Below are 19,624 nucleotides of genomic sequence, written 5' to 3' on the forward strand. Positions count from 1 at the left end.
GGATGGAAACATTTGCACCTGAAGTGTCTGAAAATTGAGCAATGGAGGCGAATCACATGACATGAGCTGGCAGAATGTCTTCTTGTTGGCTGGCTCACTGTCCTTCTCCTCGCCCTCCCTCTCATCCAAGGGCTCACAGATGCATACAGATCATGCAGCACTCAACCACCCTTGAGAGGCTGCTTGTTTCTGAACCAGCTGGGCTGGCAAGCATGTCGCATGGTGCATTCCTTTTTGTAGCCTTGGACAGAACTGTAAGGGTAACGGGACTGCATTTAAAAATAATAAAAGTTGGAACATTTTATATCTTTTGGTAGGTTCTTAATCATTTTCAAAAGTTCTAATGAATTTAGACAGTGGGGTTTCTTCCAAGGGACACACATGCAGGCCTGGAAAGGGGAAGCTGGGGGTAGCTGGAAGCTAGAGATGCACCCTGCGTGCTGTGAGCAGGTGAGAGGAGTGGTTTGCTCCTGGGCTTAAGTGATTCTCCTGCCTCAGACTCCTTAATAATTGCAATTACAGGCATGTGCTAACAGGCTCGTCTACAGGCATGCATGGTTTTCTGTAGGCAGTTAAGCCCACTGGATAGAGACCATGGCTCTAGCTCAGTAGTTAGGATGTTTGCCTACTATGTGAGAAGCCAACTGCTGGCCTACCTCTGAAAGGCAAACGATACAGTGCAGGCTGTCTTCTTCCGCTGGAGTGGGCACGGGGTGCAAGAGACAGTAAATTCCTATTCTCCAAAAGTCGACACAATAATCTATGTACCCTGTGACTTCAGGCACAGTATGCTCTCAGTAAACGTCCGTGGTTGAAAGGCTGCGTAGATCCAAAGTTGGAATTTAACGCTCCGCACACAGCCTTTTTCTCTCTAGTATTTGAAGTGTGCTGTGTGCAAAGGCCCTCTGCAGACTAAACCGCTGGGATTTCTCACAGATACTTGCTCTCTTATAACGCTTGCTCTGAAACCTCCCGTGAACCCCCAGTGTCCCTCAGCACCCTATCTTCCCAGGCTTCCCTTTATTTGCCATACAGCTGGACATCACAGCAACTAGCTAATGATTAGACAAAGGAAGCACCCCACACACACACACACATATACACACCATTGTGCTAACTCGATTTTAAGAGATAAAAGCAATATGGCTTGGATCAGGCGCCTCTAGGGGCTGAGGGATGATAGTTTAACAAGCCTTTGGGCTTGCTACCTTCATTGCGGGCACAGTGCCCAGAGGTAAATACATCCTCCAAATGACCCAAGTTGTTAAGTAGAAAATGTCACCATGACCTGTTTTAATGTGTTTTAAGCTTGTGCTTTCTTTTTTAAAAGAAACTTATTTAGTTTTCAATTAAGCAATAGCCATATGGAGTTTAAAACGAAGTTCAAAGGGTAAAAGTCTTCCTTCCACTCCTGTCCCGCCCCAGCGCGGGGACTGTGTGCATCCTGCATCCTCCAGGCCAAGAGATGCTGCCCTGCTTCTCACTTTAAAGCCATGAGACGCGCCCACCAGCGTGCTCTGGAGACCTTCCTGTGCCAGCTCCTGGCTTTTCCTCCTTGCACTCCAAGCACATAAGCAACCCACTTCATGCCAGTCAGTGTGAAGCCCACCTCAGCTCCCCAGTATGTGGCAGTTGACTTTCACCCATGTTTCCCCCTTCCTAGTAAGCAATTCCTACCACAGACCAACTTCTGGTCATGCTTCCTCAACTGCCTTCCAGATAAAATATCTTAATAAGCAGAATGCCTTTGCCTGTAGGGTAAGTAAACAACTTTATGTGACTGGGGCCCTGCGAGCACAGTGCTGTCACACTGCTGTTAATTTAAACCACATCCTGAACCAGGTCCTTTAAGGTCATAAAATGGGAACGCCAAGCACTGATCTATCTTCTGAGACTGGCATGTTTTCTCTTGTTTCAGAAACTAGAATGAATCGAAGCATTCCCGTGGAGGTTGATGAATCAGAACCATTCCCGAGTCAGTTGCTGAAACCAATCCCAGAATACTCCTCAGAAGAGGAATTGGAACCACCTGCCCCCAGTACAAGGAACATGGCACCCAGCAGCTTGTCTGTGCTCCAGTGCCCTCCCCTGAAACTCGCAAATCACCAGCCTGTGTCACAACAGGTCACCTGCCTGCGAGCTAAAGTCCTGGAGGAAGGTGAAGCCAGTTTCTTTAGAAGGCACCCTGATCTTGGCAAAGATATTCCCTCATGCTCCTCTGGAGCCAGCGAGCCTGAGTCTCAGTCTGAGCTTGGAGCCCTCCCTCCAGTGCATCAGTTCACACTTATGGAAAAACGCAACAGATGGCTAGGATCTCAGCTTTCAGCAGCTTCTCCTGACACTGGTCACGACTCAGACAAATCAGACCCAAGTTTACCTAATGCTTTGGCAGACTCCTCCAGTGGTGGCCAAGAGATGATGCCCCGGCCCCGGCCCCGGTCTGGGCCCCACAGGCACAGGGCAGCCCCAGATGTGCCCACGATAGACACTGGCTATGATTCTCAGCCTCAAGATGTCCTGGGCATCAGACAGCTGGAGAGGCCATTGCCCCTCACCTCCTCATGTTACCTGCAGGACCTCCCTGGGCCTCTGAGGTCTAGGGAATTGCTGCCTCAGTTTGAACTTGAGAGGTATCCAATGAACGCACAGCTGCTGCCTCCCCATCCTTCCCCACAGGCCCCATGGAACTGTCAGTACTATTGCCCCGGAGGGCCCTACCACCACCAGGTACCACGTAAGTTATCCTTACCGCTTCTGGACATTCTGACTAGGACTGAGGAAAGGAGACCTCACAATACTGCCAACGTCCAGAGACTAGCAGTCGGGGAGTGTTCTTTGGTGCAAGCGTTTGAATGAGCAGTTGGTTTGCAAAGGGGCCTTAGCAGTGCATTTTGTTAGCCAAGGCCTGCCTCACTTGAATCTCTAGGAAACTTAGGACAAATTGGATCCCCAATTTGAGCACATTGAGACATGCCTCTAGACAGAGAGAAGACTCTAGTGAATTCTAGAAAAGTCATTTGTCCTAGTTCTTGGTGCTTCTTCCTGGGTTCTTCCTTTTCCTCTTCTTTCCCTGTCACAGTTGGCAGAGAATGTGGGCGGGACCTGGTGCCTGCTGAGTGCCAATCACAGCACAGGTGTGCTGGATTTCTTACCTATGAATCACTGAGAACTAAACGTTGGTAAGGCAGATGTTAGGTTAGTTCTCAACATTTCCATGTTAGTTTAAAAGGCTTTTGAAATTCTACTTCTCCTTAGGTAAAGATACTTTTTCTGGTCAGAACAGCAATGTGTGGGTAGTTTCCTCCAAATGAAATATGCCCAGATGGTGAAAAGGGGCTATTTCCTTTACCCAAGAAGAAGTCCCTATTGTGAGATTTTTGATATATTTACTTCCAGTGGGCTTTTAAAAAAATCCTTTGCATATGTATGTAAAATAAAATAGTCTGCAGTGCTATCGAGTGCGCTCCCAGTGTTGTTTTAAGATGCTGACTTGGGCTAGTGAGGTGGCTCCGTGATTAAGGGCGCTTGCTGCTGAGACAGGTATACCACATAATGGAAGGATAGCCATTGTGCAAATTGTCCTCTGGCTTCTACAGTGTGCACTGCGGCACCCAGCACACACACACACACACACACACACACACACACATAGATTAAAAGAGAAATGCAAAAAAAATCAATGATACATTTTATGTAATGATGGATGCAAAAATAAAACCTTGCACATACTTAGGGTATGAGATAATGAATACTTTTGTACACTCTTAGTAAGAACAGAATTGGATGCAATTCTGGAAGGCAATTTCACTATTCATCAAAAGGGGATTCATACCCTTTGGCCAGCAGCCTTACTTTATTAATGTATCCAATGAAACATCAAAGAAGCAAAAATATACACAAACAGCATGTTATTAAAACCCTGGGGGGCAGGAGGGCAGGAGGGCAGGAGGGCAGGAGGGCAGGAGGGCAGGACGTCAGGAGGGCAGAGATGGCTCAGGAACTCACGAGAGTACTCTGCCCTTCCAGTCAACCTGAATTCAGTTCCCACTATCCGTGCCAGGCAGCTCATAGCTGCCCACATCTCCAGCTCCAGGGAGATCTGACGCCTCTGGCTTCTTCAGACATCTGCCCTCAAAGTCCACAAACCCACATACTGGCTCACATGTTGTTTATTAAAAAAACAAAAACAAAAAACCACTTTGTGGTGGCTGGAGAGATGGCTCAGAGATTAAGAATACTTTCTGCTCAATCAGGAATAGCAGAGTTTGGATCCCAGTACCCAAGTAACTCTAGCTCCAAAAGATCTGATGCTCCTCCTCTCTCTCTCTCTCTCTCTCTCTCTCTCTCTCTCTCTCTCTCTCTGACATGCACAAATAAATAATGTTTTTAAACCACTGTATGAAAGTAAACAAGCTCCTGCCAATGGTTCTGCGCAGGAGCAGTGGAGATTATTTCTGATCTCAGAGCTAACTTGAGGGTGGTGTACAATGGTGGATCGGACAGAGGCTGAAGAGAGCCGCGGTGCCTGGTCAGCTTCAAGTCTCTAGGGAAACAGCCCGCCCATTCCCGGGTGCTCCGCTCCCTGGAACAGTAACGGTGCTGTGGGGGTTGACTTGACATTTTCCATTTATAGTGAATGCGTGGAGACATGGCTCAACACAGGTTGAAGAGCGCCTGCACGCCATGGCTTACTTATACAGTGGTCCACTGGCTCTGTATTGTGTGGCATGAACACAGTGTACACGTTCTGACATAAAAAGGATTAAGGGAGAAAACAAGATACAGTGTTGATCCCTTATGTGTTTATTAGAAAAGAAATTACCTGTGTTTACATACACCTTTAAAAGTCCTGAAGGATTGTACTAACATGAGAGGAAGCCGGGAATTAAGAAGGACAAGGAGGAACTTACTTTTCCTTGTAATATTAATATACATGTGCTAATTTTTTATAACATTATGATTAAAACATAAATAAAAGTCAAAAGGAACAAACATGTCTAAAACCCGAGCTTGCCTTAGCTCAGGCTGCATACCCTTGACCCTTGCTCCTGAGGCCCTGGAATATTAATGAAGTGCCCGGTAGGACATCAAGGACTCCCAGGAGGTTGCTGTGAGGACTAAATGAGATAATGCACTAAAGGCTCTACCAAGAGGCTGGCAAGCCCCAGCAGGAGCAAGTCTTAGCTTTGCTGCTATTTGGAAATGGATCTGCAGCCCAGCCCTGTGGAGGAAGCCTTCACTTTCAGATCCCTCTTTTCTGGCACGGATTTTAAACATTCAGGACAGGGATACAAATGCTTAGTCTCACGTCATAACTATAACTGCACTGAATTGCCAACAGAAGCACTTCAGAAGAGCTGTTCACCTGACAGAGGCTGGGCAGAGGGAACCATGGCCACGAGGTTTGCTTCGGAAGAGCAGGGCTTGCTTCCTTGCCTGTTAATGAATCTATAAATAAATAATGATCACTATGTAAATGGTGTTTCTTCATGCTTTGCAAGTTAAAGCAAAAGTAACATTACTGGTCATCCTTTTCATGCTAAAAAGAAAAAATCCAAAGCAGATGAAAACAGCAAATGTTTCCTCAATAAAGCTCCAGGAGTAGTCAGTCCTTCTCTGTTGTCCGAGAACCTTTCAACTGAAGGGCAACAGATGAAGCCCGAGCCCTTATGTTTTATACAACTTTTGCTCCCTTTATTAAGGTGACAGAATATGATAACATGATAGGTACATGCTCCCATGGACACAGGCACACACACATACACACACCACACACACATGTATGCACACACACGCGCGCACAAATACAGACAGTCCGTGTGACTGTATGCTAAATGTATTTACAGTTAGAGTAGGGAACACCACGCCAGATGGAAGAAACAGCAGAGGAAGGTGCTGCCATGCTCGATCCACAGCTGCTTCCAGCTGTGGGAGTTCATCTAACAGTTTATGTTGGCCACTTTGCTTCCTGGCTAAACTGATCACATTTCATTGTGATGGTTTTTGACAACTTGAAAATCAGATTTTTATTTCCTCCCTCATAAGCTCTTTTACTACCATCTTAATAAGGAAGAAAAATGCTGACAGTTTTCCCTGATACATGGAAAACCTCATTTAAGGCTTGGTTTACAATTCCAAGTGGTCAGAGCCCAGTGACATGAAGACTGTCTGTACTGGAACCAAGCGGCTCACGAGACTGACAAACGACAGGCAGTGCTGGGTGCCCATTTAGCATGGTGCAAGATTTCCATCGGCTGTTTTCATGTTGTGCTGGAACCCACCGCCTCGGAGCCAGCCGAGGAGTTACTCACTAGCAAGTCATTTGTCTGTCACATCACCCACCTTCCATCTCCTACAGAGAAAACTCTCCTGATGGAATTTTAGGCTCAGGAGACAAGCCGGTGGGAAGCTATTTTTGAGCAGCAATTCTCAAGTAGGTGGCTCCTGATTTATATGCCTCGCCTTCTCACATACTGAGTAGTGTGGGTTTGTGTTGAAAACAGACACCCACAGACACAGATCTTTCTCTGTCTCTGTTTATCTTTCACTGCGTAAGGGAACTGTCTCATTTTTATCTTTGCTCACCATGTGCCTGGGAGTAGAGGTTCTATAAATATTTGTTGAATGAATGAAAAGAAGGCTCTACCTTCTGGGGAAAGGAGAAACCTCTCTGTAATCATTGGTAGAGTCTTTGTGACATCAAGTCTTTGAAAGCCATCTTTAATTGTGTAGCAGGGAAAGAAAGAAGGAAGGAAAATGAAGTTGTAAGTAGAACATGCTCATTCATTTATCAATTTATTTAGTAAAACTTGCCGTGCCGTGTACTGGACACTACATAATGTCAAATACAGCACACAAGCAGAGGAGACAGAAAATAAATAAAAATATTCATATAACACGAGAAAGCATATCTGCTATAAAGAAAATGTCAGGGGTTGGAAAGGCTATTAATAGGTGCGCAGGCAGAGCGGGTCTCATTTGACAGACAGTTGAGCTGAAAGCTAAGGAACGAGAAGGTCAAAGAAGCAAAGAGACTGATGTTGCTATGGTGCCAAGAACAGAGGCCATGAGGGCAGAGAGAGTGATAGCCCAGAGCAGGAAGGATGAAAAGCCATGGGAAGCAATCTGTATCCCATTCTGAGCTAAACCACTCTCTCTGGGAAACAGGCTCCAACTCTCCAGTCTTGAGAACGCCTAGACCAGTACTCAGCGCAGAGCATGGAGCCAGAAAGGCCTGGCCATGCTAGTGGAACAGAAGGATTACAGTTTGAACAGCGAGGCCAGGCAATCTGGCCCAGTGGGTAAGGGTGCCTTTCAGTAAGCCTCATCCCTGATCCTCCTGGGACCCACAGGGCGGAGAGGACCAATTCTCACAAGTTGTCTTCTGACCTGCAAGCATGCAGAGGTGTACACACTTGTGCACATAGACCCAACGAATGAAAACATAAAACAGACGAACAAAAAACAACATAAAACTCAAGCAATGAAGAGATGGTTATTTACCTAATAAACAGACTTTCTAATTTAACAACTAGCCAAATGTCCAGGCAAAACCTGCCCAAATTCCACATATAGAACGAACGGGTTCATTTCGGATGACCCTCTGATAGTTACTTTGTGTTTTAAACAAGAGGATGACAAGGAGGATTATATTGTTGATACCCTAAAAAGCAACAAGGTGGGCCATTTTCCTCTGCTCATATGCACTGGTGTAACTTCTTACCACATGTGGCTATTTCAGAAATGAGTTACAGCTCATCAAACAGCCCACGTGCTTAGCGATTTTAATGATACGATTTGTTGCTATGAGACAAAAACATGTTGTGCGGGGGAAGTAATCTGCTGGAAATCATCTGACCTCGATTCAAAGGCTTTTGATTAACAGCACTAACATCCGCCTCCTGGAAAGGGAGCGCACCCTGTGATTAGAGCTTTCGAGTCCCTTTAAAGCGAATAAAATGTTATTAGGTACTCATTAATGGATACGGGGAGCAAAAAAATGGCTCCAAAGAGTAAAATCTTGACTTGAGTTCACTTTCAGCATCTCCCTGGGAAAGCTTTCAGGGCCCTGCAAGCTTCTCCTCTCTGACCTTGTCTTTCTCATTTCTGGAGGGCAAAACTGATTTCTACGAGTGAACAGCAGACAAGAAGCAGGCAGCACAGCAAACCAAGACTTAGCTGGCAGGCCGCACCTCTGCTGTGCGTAAGCTGGCTCTGGTACTAACTGCTCAGTTATCAGACACTGCCTATGTAGCTGGACTTTGTACTCTGGTACTAACTGCTAGAGCTGTTTCTAAATCCAGGCAAGCTAACCTAAGGGAGAGCTGGGCTCTGGTCGGTGATGTGACTGCAGGATGGTTTGTCCTCTTTAGCCTGAGCAGCGGTAGAAACCTGCCTGGCTACCCCAAACCCCCACTGGCAATCTAGGCCTGGAATCTATCTGACCTGCTCTAGGAAGGCCATCAAAGCAAAACCTTAGTGGCAGACTTTATCCTAGACCACAGAAATCTCCATGGTTCTGTCTCCCCGTTCTTAGAGGCCCCCTAAGTCCTGGTTGCCTTTGTCAGCCCCATGTTGGGACAAGCTTGGGCAATCCCTTTCTTCTCCTCCCCTTTCCTCAAACATTCTGTTGGCAATAGTTACGGCTTACCAATAGCAGGACAGGGGTCATTGTCAAAGCTAGTAGACAGTCTAGGTTGGAGGGTCACAGTCACTTCCTGCAAGAGGAAGAAGGTAGGAAGGATACAGCTGACATGAGGGTCAGGGGACACAATGAAACGGCTCCAGGGGATTTGGCCAGGCCTGAGAGTCTGTTAGCCCGAGTAAACAGCCAGGGTCACCCAACCAAGTCGGGTCCAGACAGTGAGGATCTGGAAACAGACTCACTAGTACACATACATCTGTGCTTGCTCTTCTGTGCTGGAGGCTGCCACTCCCATGAACAAGCCTTTAAAGTGCCCAAGTGTTCTTAATGCATAGCAAACACAGGACAGCGCTATTCGCCCTATTCCTGACCCTGCAGAGTGAATCCTAACTGTGCCACTTCTTGCTTCTTTGCCAGTTTATTTCTCTGTGTCTCCCTCATATATGTTACTCTGGCAGGCAAACAGAACTAATACTATAAGTCGGGCGAGGATTTAAAACCAATGACAGTTTTGTCCTGAGTAGAAGTAACAGCTTGGGTCACGGGAGCTTCTCTCCAGCCCATGTGCCTGCCCCTCTCAGGTTTCCCAGCTTTGACCCTCTGGCCTGTGTAATGCTCTCATAGCCCCACACCCACCCTCACATTTCTCCTCTGCAACTTTTTTCAAATTTTCATTTTATGTCTGTGTGAGTATGTGCCACAAGTGTACCAAAGGCCACAGGAGGGTGCTTGGTTCCCCAGGAGCTGGCGTTACAGGTCATGGTGAGCCACCTGAAATGGGTGCTGGGAACCAAACGCAAATCCTCTGGAACAGCAAGTACTCTTAACTTCTGAGGTATTGTTCCCAGCCCTGTATTCTTCTTTATTTCTCTCACTTAGTCAGCTAAGCTGGCCTTCTCTTGGAACCCTGTTGCTCTAGGGGCTTCCTAGGACCAACTTTCTCCCGGACTACACATTCTCATTGGTTCGGTTCCTGCCAGCTTGGCTTTACTCTAATTGTTGCTCTTTAAAATTAATTAATTGATATTTTTATGTTTATGTGTGTTCATGTGTCTGTGTGTGTATATATATATATCTGTATATATATATATGTATGTATGTATATATATATATATATATATATATATATATATATCTGTATATATATATACACTCTGTGTGTGTGTGTGTGTGTGTGTGTGTGTGTGTGTGTGTATTTAGTAGCTGTGGGGAGCATAGTAATTTTGTTTTGTTTGACTGTTTTTAAGACAGGGTGCCAGTATGTAGATCAGGCTGGCCTTGAACTCACAGAGATCTGCTCCCAGATCTGGATGTAGCACATCCAGCCCCGCATGGAATCTTAGGTCTATCGCACTTAGGCGCGAGGTTCTAGATGTTAGCAACAGTGGTGCCAGAGAGGCTCTTCATGGTCGGATTATCCTAAGATTTTATTAGAACATGACTTAAATTTGTTTTGAGTTTTCTAGTCAGAATGTCAAACATGTGATTTCACAGATGTTTTTACATAGAAGTGTACCAGTTTCATGAATAGTAGTAGTACAGAAATACGACAATGCTGTGGAGGCGGCTACTCTCTGGACCCCTCAGTGGCTATTGGGAGAAAGCTGTTCAGCAAGCTTGCATGTCTTTGGCTTGAAGGAGCTGGGGTCAACCTCTGCTACTGTTGTGTTCACAGATGGCCATGGCTACCCCCCAGCAGCAGCCTACCAGCAAGTCATCCAGCCTGCCCTGCATGAGCAGGTCCTTCCCGGGGCAAGGCTGAGAGGCCCGCGCCCTGTGCAGAAGGTCATCCCGAATGACTCCAGCCCCCAAGACCAAGAAGAGAGACCTGCACAGAGGGACTTCTCTTTCCCGAGGCTCCCAAGGCATGGGTACGGCAAGACACCCTCTCCTCCCCACCCCCACCCCCGTGAAAAGGTTGTGGCTGTAACAAAGACTCATGGAGGGTAGGCCTGCCTCCAGGTCAGTGCAGCCACAGTGAGATGCCCAGTATGGACTGTTCAGGTAGGAGCACAATAGGAAGTGGTTGACAGGGCGCTCCTTCTGCCCTCAACGTCTGGCTTCTTGTTATTTTCTTGTGTAACAAGACCATCCATACGAGCTGACCTCTCTTATGCCTCTTCCAGAAAAATAATGCTGGTTTTAAAAATGCTGTCTAACCCTTTGTTTTGGTCTGTTTCCCATTGCTATAACAGCTATTTGAAGCTGAGGAGATAATGAAAGTTTATTTCATTAGTTCAAAGTTCCAAAGGCCCATCTTGGCTCTGTCACCATCATGGAAGATAAACCACAGCAGGGTTGTGAGGTAGAGGGAGGATGGTATGGATGATGAGGGACAGGTCAACGAAGAAGCAAGTTCCCCTTCCCCTTTCCTTTTTTGAATTGATTCATTTGTGTACAGGTGCTAACAACGTAGTTTATCCTACCTTCAAACTCACGCTGTGTCGTCCTTGCCGGTTTCAAAGTCATTATCCTCCCAAGTCACCCTCACAAATACTGTGTGCCACTGTGCCAAACTTTGGACTTACTTTCTGTTGTTTTGCTTTTTGTGTTTTTGTTTGATTCGGTTGAGACAGGGTTTCTCTGTGTAGCCCTGGCTGTCGTGGAATTCTTTTTGTAGACCAGGCTGGCCTCAAACTCAGATCTGCCTGCATCTACCTCTAACCTTGAGTGCTGGGATTAGATGTGAGTCACCATACCCGGTCCTAAGATAAACCTTTCTTTAGAAGAAAAAAAGTGTTATAACAGAGTTGAAAGGTACTACATAGCAGATGTTTCTATAGCACCAATTTAAGCCTGTTCTGGTACCCCTGAGTTATATTTTAGTATACCAAAATGTTTAGCTAAGGAGCTAATTCTCCTACCACTAATTTTAAGGGAACTCTAATACCAGAAGTTTCCTTTCACTAATCTTATGCTATTTATATGTGAAAGTTTTTGAACGTTATAGCTTTAGTTATGATTACTACTGCTGCGATACAACACCAGAACCAAAGCGAGTTGGGGAGGAAGGGGTTTGTTTGACTTACATTTCTGTATCATTCAAAGGAAGTTCATCATCAAAGGATCAGGACAGGAACTCAAACAGGGCAGGAACCTGGAGGCAGGAGCTGATGCAGAGGCCATGGAGGAGTGCTGCTCACTGGCTTGCTCATTATGGCTTTCTCAGCCTGCTTTCTTATAGAACCCAGGATCACCAGCCTAGGGATGGCACCACCCACAATGGGCTGGGCCTTCCCCATCAATCACTAATTAAGAAACCGCCCTACAGTCAGACCTTACGAAAGCATTTTCTTACTTGAGGGTCCCTACCTTCAGGTAATGCCAGTTTATGTCCATTTAGTTGACATAAAACTAGCCAGTATTAATTATTAAGGCCTTAACATTTCTTTATCAAACCAGTAATCATCTTTTGTAACAATAAAACAACTTTGTATATTAAAAGATTTAATATAAATAATATGAAAATGAATCTCTTGTAGTTGAAAGTATATTTTAGAGGCCTCATTTGCTCAATATTTATGAAAACATAAGATAAATAACTTCCCTAAACATTCTCATGTAGTTGAGGTTTTGTGATTTTTTTTTTAAGTTTTAATATTACATAAGATTTTAAGACTTTACTTTCGTGTAAATAGATAAGTAAAAACCTATTAAAATTAGACATTCACAGACTTATATCATAACATTAAAATCTTACAATTTGAAACTATTAAAAATATAAAGCAAATGACAACCATGGTCTCACTCTCCTGACTTTAACACATTTCCATATTTGCCTCTAATTTTTAAAAAGAAACAAAATATTATAGGTCTAGCTTTAATTTCCATATGAGAAGTAAGTTACAGAAGGTGACGTCGCTCCAGCTGTAGTGCCTTCTCATTCCTCACTTACTTTTCTGTGGTGTGGACACCTGCTGCCACAGCACAGGAGGACAGAGCGTGTGAGGAGCTGGCTCTCTCCTTCCACTGTGGGTCACCTGCAGCTGTCTGAGGCAGAGGGGATCGGGCGCTTATAGAACTGGAGCCTAGAGAAGGGTCAGAAAATGGTCCAGGGAATGGAGCCTCCTCCTCCAGCACCACTGCAACTGATGCAGATGGTGGGGACTTCTCTACTGGCCAGAGCTGCGATGGCAAATGAGAGATGCCACCCCGTCCTTAACATCCAGGGACGCTGGGTTCTCTGCAAAACACACACACCTGTGACTGTGTGGCTGTAGGAATCAAAGACGCGGCGGGAACGATAGCGCTCATACAGGAGGGCCTGCCGCGTTTCTGCCCCTCAGCATGACACGCACAGGAGTGCCAGCAGGCAAAATAATAATAGAAATGCCATGTTACCAGTCAGATTTTTCACTTACAGAGTAACCAAAGGAATGCGTTCTTAAATTTTTGATTTTATTAATTTTACATCCCAACAGCAGTTGCTCTTCCCAACGCCTCTGCCACCTCTCCCCTCCCCCCAGTCCACTCCTCTCATTTCTCTTCAGAAAAGGGCCAGCCTCTGCGGATATCAACCTGCCATGCCATGTCAAGTTGCAGAAAGATACAGCCTCTTCTATTCAGGCTAGACAAGACAGCCGAGTAGGGAGGAAAGTCCCAGAGGCAGGCAGCAGAGTCTGAGGGAGGCAGTCCCTGCTCTCACTGTCAGGAATCCCACAAGAAGAACAAGCTACACAACTGTAACATATGTGTGAAGGGCCTAGGTGAGTCCCAATTAGGCTCCCTGATCAATCTCTGTGAGCCCCTATGGGCCCAGGTTACTTGATTCTGTGTGTGGGGGGGTGTGGGGGGTGTCCTTGACCCCTCTGGCCCCTAAAAGCCTTCCTCCCCCTCTTCCTCGGATTACCCAAACTCCACCTAATGTTTGGGTGTGAGTCTCTGAATCTGTTTCCATCAGTTGTTAGGTGAAGCCTCTCTGATGATAACTGAGCTAGACACCAATCTATGAGCAGAGCAAAATATGATTGGGAATCATTTCTTTGACTTTTTTTTTTTTTTTTGCCGTTGCTGCTTGGTTCTAACATGGGTCTCTGGGCCATCCAGCCTATGGCTCCCGGCCTTCTGGGCAGTGTCAAGGGTAGGATCCCTCTCACGGCATGGGTCTCAATCTGGACCAGTCATTGGTTGGCCATTCCCACAATTTCTGTGCCACCTTTACCCCAGCACATCTTGTAGGCAGGACAAATTGTACCTTGAAGGTTTTGTGGCTGGGCTGGTGTCCCAACCCCTCCACTGGAAGTGTTGCCTGGTTTCAGGAGATGGTCTGTTCAGGCCCCATATCCCCGTTGCTAGGAGTTGTAGCTGGGGTCACCCTCATCTATTCCTGGGAGTTTCTATTGCCCTAGCGCATCCCAGAGATGGGCTGCCATGCTCTTCAAGTTGTCTCTTCAGGACTCTCTCCCTCCGTTCTCCCACCAGATCCCTCCTCTTCCTGTCCCTGTCCCTACCCCTGTCCAGTCCCCTCTCCCCATCTACTCGAGATGTCTGTTCTGATTCCCCTTCTCCATGAGATTCATGCATCCCTCCCTTGAGCCATTCTGGTTACCAAAAGAAATGCTTTTAAACCTACATGGCAAAGAAAAGAAACAAACAAACAAAAAACTTTTGAAACACAATCAAACGTTATCCCTTGTGAGCTAAAAGTTGTGTCTTTTTATCTGAAGCCTTTCCTGTTAGCTTTCTATGTCACCCATCACGCTATTTTGTTTTGCTGGTGACCTTGTCTGACCTGTACATGGGATTTATTTTCCCAATTAGACAGACCTTGAATAAAGAAATCAAATCCCTCGTCCCTCTGTTGACCCCTAGCACAGGTCCTCACATATGGAAACCAGCTGGCTTGTTTTTTACAAAGGAAACTCCATAGGACACCCCCCCCATCTGTGTCAGATAAGAAGTTGAGGCAGAGGGGAGATCATGCATTGGAATGGTCCCACAGAGTGTAAAGTTCTTCTGTCTCCCCAAACTGCCTTTGTGATGAAGATAAAAATTTGCTGTAAACATACTCCCTTGCAGGGACCAGCTCTACCGCCCACCATCTAACGGAGCGGAAGCCCCTGAGGAGTCCCTGGACCGTCCTGCAGAGCTGAGACCACATGGTCCCCAGGTTCCATCCCTCGCTGCCGTGCCTAGACCCCCTAGCAACCCCTTAGCCCGAGGAACTCTAAAAACCAGCAATTTGCCAGAGGAATTACGTGAGTTGTTTGCATCGTGGTTTCTCATGTCGGGTTTCATGCTCAGAGAGTTTGGCTTAGTCACTCATCCAAAATCTCAGCTATATTTCATGTACATAGTGCAATGTACCTTTCCCCTTTTCAGTGACCTAAGCTCAGAAGCAATGCTCCCAAACTGCTTACCACTGGATTTTCCTTAACACACAGCAAACACCACCCATACTTCTTCCCGTCTAAACGATGCTGCTCATCAGTGGCGTGCCCTGGGTAGATGGATTGGTTGCTCATGTGCACTGGATAGAAACCTAGTGCCTCACTGTAAATTAGCAGCAGCTCTCAAAAACAAGGTCATTTTCTGTAGGAGTGAGCAGTCTTGTCTGAAAAAACAAAAAACAAAAACTGTCTCATATTGCCCATCCTGCTTCACACCCCGATGCAAACTCAAGAAATTTAATTTTATTTAAAGCAATATTCCATTCACTGTCAGGCGGTGATTCGTTTCCCACATTTTGCTGCTAGAACCAGAAATGTTGAAATATCACCAGAATGTTCTGAGAGTGAGGCCAGCCAGGATTCTTAGTTCCAGAAATCTTAAGCAATCAGTCACTACTTATGAATTATTATCTGCTAGAGAGGCTAACTCTTTCCAGAACTGGGACACTCAGAACCAAGCCGCGGGCCTTTGCTTTGCTAATTGCTTCTGTTGAATCTCTACTTGAAGTCACTTCCAGCTCTGAAAGACTTCTATGACCATGATGACTATGGTTTTCATGCAAAAATTCTGTTTCTGAGGCACTTTAAAATCATATATACTTCAATTAAACAAAATATCTGAGTGGACAGACATGGGCTTACATGGCATACGGTCCCAATATTCTGTCATCTTATCTGGGAAGGGAGTCCTGCAATTATTACACATGGAGTTAGAAAAGGACCATGCCCTGTCCATACGTCTGGCTGCTGGTTACTGCACACACACTGCACATGCATTCATTTGAGAGCTGTGTTCCTGTTCGGAGCAGGCTAAGCACACAGACTTCTTTTTAGCATCTCTTAATCCTCTGCCTCAGGGTTTCTTGAGATTTTAACTGATGTATTCCACACTAAAAGGCAACATATAGAGATTATCCATCTACCACAGCAAACTGCTAGTGAAGAAATTTCTCCAATACTCTACTCAGTCTGAGGAAACAGCGGTTCTGGCTGGGTAGGGCACGCTTGTCCGAACAGTTCTGTCCATGGTGTCTTGCTGGCCTGTGAGGGAAGAGGCCGCCTGCAACACTGAACTGTCCTGAGGCATGTGTCCCCCTTCAACCACTGAAGCTGCACTCACATTTCTGATCTGGGCATCAGACTACGCCTGCTTCCTGACCTCTCTCCAAAATGAGCCAGAGGGGGCAGGGCCAGCAAACACTTCCTCTCCCACCCCCTACTTGGTCTCCTCAGGCAAGAGTTCAGGGCAGCAGAGAGCATCAAGAGATCTAAAGCGGCACTGCTGGGTGGCCCCTTAGCAAGCCTAGCTCCTCAGCCTGCTGGGAGAGTATTTCCCTCGGGCACAGGGCCAAGTGTCTCTAAGAAACAAGGCAGTGACTTCTGAAGGCCCCTGGGCTGTGGGTGGTAACATCTGCTGTGGCCTTCCAGAGACTGCTAAGGCTTGTCTGAGCCTGTCCTTACTCTCCCTGCCCCTGCTGTCTTCGGTTCACTCTGGACAGTACATACTCTCTTGGACAGCTCCCAGCCCGTCTCACAGAGGCCAGCAACCCACACTACTAAAGGCATAAGCCCTGGGACCACCCTCCAGCACAACAGGCAATGCATACTACATAGACCGGCTGTGTAGAAAAGAATAATTCGATTACTTTTAACAACTGTGAAATTTTTCTCACAGGGAAAGTCTTTATCACTTATTCTATGGACACAGCCATGGAGGTGGTGAAATTTGTGAACTTTCTGTTGGTGAACGGATTCCAAACTGCGGTAAGTACTTGATTCAAAGGGAAAAGCTCAACCGTTCAGTCAGACAGGATAACAACAACAACAACAACAACAATAATAATGAAAAAGTATGAATAGTTGCTGATGTTTTAAACAGTTTCATTATTTATGTGATTATGAACTAAATGCTTATGAGTTTAGATAATTGTTTTCTAGGTACCTATTTATTTCTTTGATGCTGAGAGTCAAGGCCAGGGCCTCAGTCATACTAGACAAGTATTTCACCACAGTGTAAACTACCCAAAGTCTCCAACATTTTTCCTCCCCGAATCTATAATAGTGGTAATTCCCGCCGTGGGTCCTTCTGGCCCTAGCTAAAGGAAAGGCCTGGCTTTTCCTGCACTCTCTATCCGTGCCCTTTCTCATCGGCTATAGCCACCAAGGTCCTTCCTGTAGTACAGGAGGCTGCAAGGCCACCAAGGTAGCTATACCAAACCAGACCCCTCTGTTCTGTACTGGATTACGAGGCTTGAGTTAGAAACCTGGGTACAGGACTGTACACTGTACACTGTACAGGACTGGCTTTTTACACCTTCTTTCAGGAGTGAAGATTTTGCTCAGGGAAAACATGGCTTAGGCTAGGTCTGGGGAGATAACTCTAATTCACTCCCTAGAGTCCACTGTAATCTTGGTGGAAAAACCCTCAAGCATATAATCTGTCTGCCTGCTAACCCCGAGACAGCACTGCTTAAAGCCATGTTCATTCTTCCTTAGGATAAATGAAATGCCGCAGGTTGTTACTCAGACGGCTGGCTCTCCTCAGTCATTGACCATCCTTCCTTCCCTCCCTCCTTCCTTCCTTCCTTCCTCCCTCCCCCCCCTCCCTCCCTCTCTCCCTCCCTCCCTTCCCAGAAGCCTCTCCTAGGCACGCAGCAGCAGTAGATTCCAGAGAAGAGTGAAAAAACAGTAAAGTGGGGGTGCTGGAGGATAAAGAGGTTGCTTAGCGTTGTTCAGCAGTTTTGGATATTGTTTTGGTTGGTTCTTTTTCAAGACAGGGTTTCTCTGTGTAGCCCTGGATGTCCTGGAACTCACTCTGTAGACCAGGCTGGCCTCAAACTCAGAGATCTGCCTGACTCTGCCCCCAAAGTGCTGGGACTAAAGGTGTGTGCTACCACTGCCTGGCTGTTATTAGTTTTTATTTGAAGTTTTTTTTTTTTTTTTCCTGTAATTCATTAAAAAATGAAAGTACCTAAAATTTTCAAGATATGCCTACAATTTATGTAATCCAACTTCACAACTCCCTAGAATAACGTTTCACTCTCTCATTTCTAGAATAAGACAGTGCTAGGGCAACTGTGACATAAAAGCCGAGCCGTGAGCCGTGAGACAGCATACAAGAGTTCCCTTTTTCCTTCTTCAAATATAAACATACGGATTCTGACTGCCCCGGAGAATAGCCACAGTTTTAACCTTTAAAAGCCTCTGATCAAGGCAATTCAGGGGGATTTAAATGTACCCTTGACTCTAATCCTGTAGAAGCCTGTGTTTGTGAGCAGCTATGTATTATACTTGACACATTGGCATCCTCTTAGTGAAATGGAGCAAAGAGTCATTTAAGGAGAATTTAATTAAGACAGCAACAACAAGCCGGGCGTGGTGGTGCACGCCTTTAATCCCGGCACTCGGGAGGCAGAGGCAGGTGGATTTCTGAGTTCAAGGCCAGCCTGGTCTACAAAGTGAGTTCCAGGATAGCCAGGGCTACACAGAGAAACCCTGTCTCGAAAAAAAAACCAACCCCCCCCCCCCAAAAAAAAAAAGACAGCAACAACAAGAGCATTAACAAGAGCAGCCACCGTAGCAGACTGGTTTGGGTAGGTCTTAGGAAACCCTTAGGAAGAGTGCCATATCCTGCCACTAGCAGGACACAGTTACTAGAGGCGGGGGATGGTGCCTGAAGGCAGCCATGAGGCTGCTGGGCCTAGGTCATGGGGAACAGGGTTGGTTTCACCTTGGACCCCCTCTCCTTGGATGGAGATGGCCATCCGCTCTGTCTTCGTGGTCCCTCCCCTGTGTATGCACAGAGCTGGGTACTGGTTCTTCTTCCAATGAACACCAATCCTATGGGGCTGGGCCTCACCAGCACGTTTTACCCAAATTATCATCTGAGAAGCCCTATCCCACATCCAGTCACGGTATGAGGTAATGGCAGAGTTTCAATAAATTAATTTTTATCTTATTTTTTTGAGACAGGATCTCACTTTCTTGGCCAAACTGACAATCCCCCTACGTCAGCCTCCCAAGTGGGGAGATTACAAGTGCAAGCCACCACTTCCAGCTAACATATGCATTTGAGGGACACAATTTAGCTCATAATACCAGCAGTGTGGAAAACCTGTCATAGACAAGTCTAGATTTCTGATGGAAATGTAGAGAAGCAGACACCTCCCAGAACGTCTGTCCCTGGAGCATGGGAACAACGTCCCTGCTGAGACTTGGTTTGGTCCATCGAAATATCAGGGTAACACTAGGGTGATTAATATGTGAACAGTGAGTCTAATCAAATAACCCTTCCCCAGAGACTTCTGAACTCATCTGCTCTAGTACACAGCATATTCCCTCTTCCAACCAGAGTGCCTTACATACGTCTCTCTCTCTCTCACACACACACACACAGCACACATGCATACACACAGATACAAATACCACACACATGTGCATACACTACATACACACACACACACATGCATACACACATACATGCACACACACACAGATACATACAACCACACACAGAGACACACATATACATGCACACACAGATATCAGATACATACAACCACACACAGGCACACACACACACAGGCACACA

General features: G+C 46.1%; 1 protein-coding gene across 1 annotated transcript in view; it reads left to right on the top strand.

Moving 5' to 3' along the window:
- Traf3ip2 (TRAF3 interacting protein 2) overlaps window positions 1-19,624 on the top strand; it is a 37,129-nt gene that overhangs the window by 7,927 nt on the left and 9,578 nt on the right. Inside the window, exons 2-5 of the mRNA XM_021204718.2 lie at window positions 1,919-2,734; window positions 10,320-10,515; window positions 14,663-14,841; window positions 16,709-16,797. Coding sequence (XP_021060377.1) covers window positions 1,927-2,734; window positions 10,320-10,515; window positions 14,663-14,841; window positions 16,709-16,797 — 1,272 coding nt within the window. The 5' untranslated portion in view covers window positions 1,919-1,926. The remainder of the gene's footprint in view (window positions 1-1,918; window positions 2,735-10,319; window positions 10,516-14,662; window positions 14,842-16,708; window positions 16,798-19,624) is intronic.

The sequence above is a fragment of the Mus pahari genome, chromosome 9 (genome assembly GCF_900095145.1).
Source record: "Mus pahari chromosome 9, PAHARI_EIJ_v1.1, whole genome shotgun sequence".
Classification (NCBI taxonomy): Eukaryota; Metazoa; Chordata; class Mammalia; order Rodentia; family Muridae; genus Mus; species Mus pahari.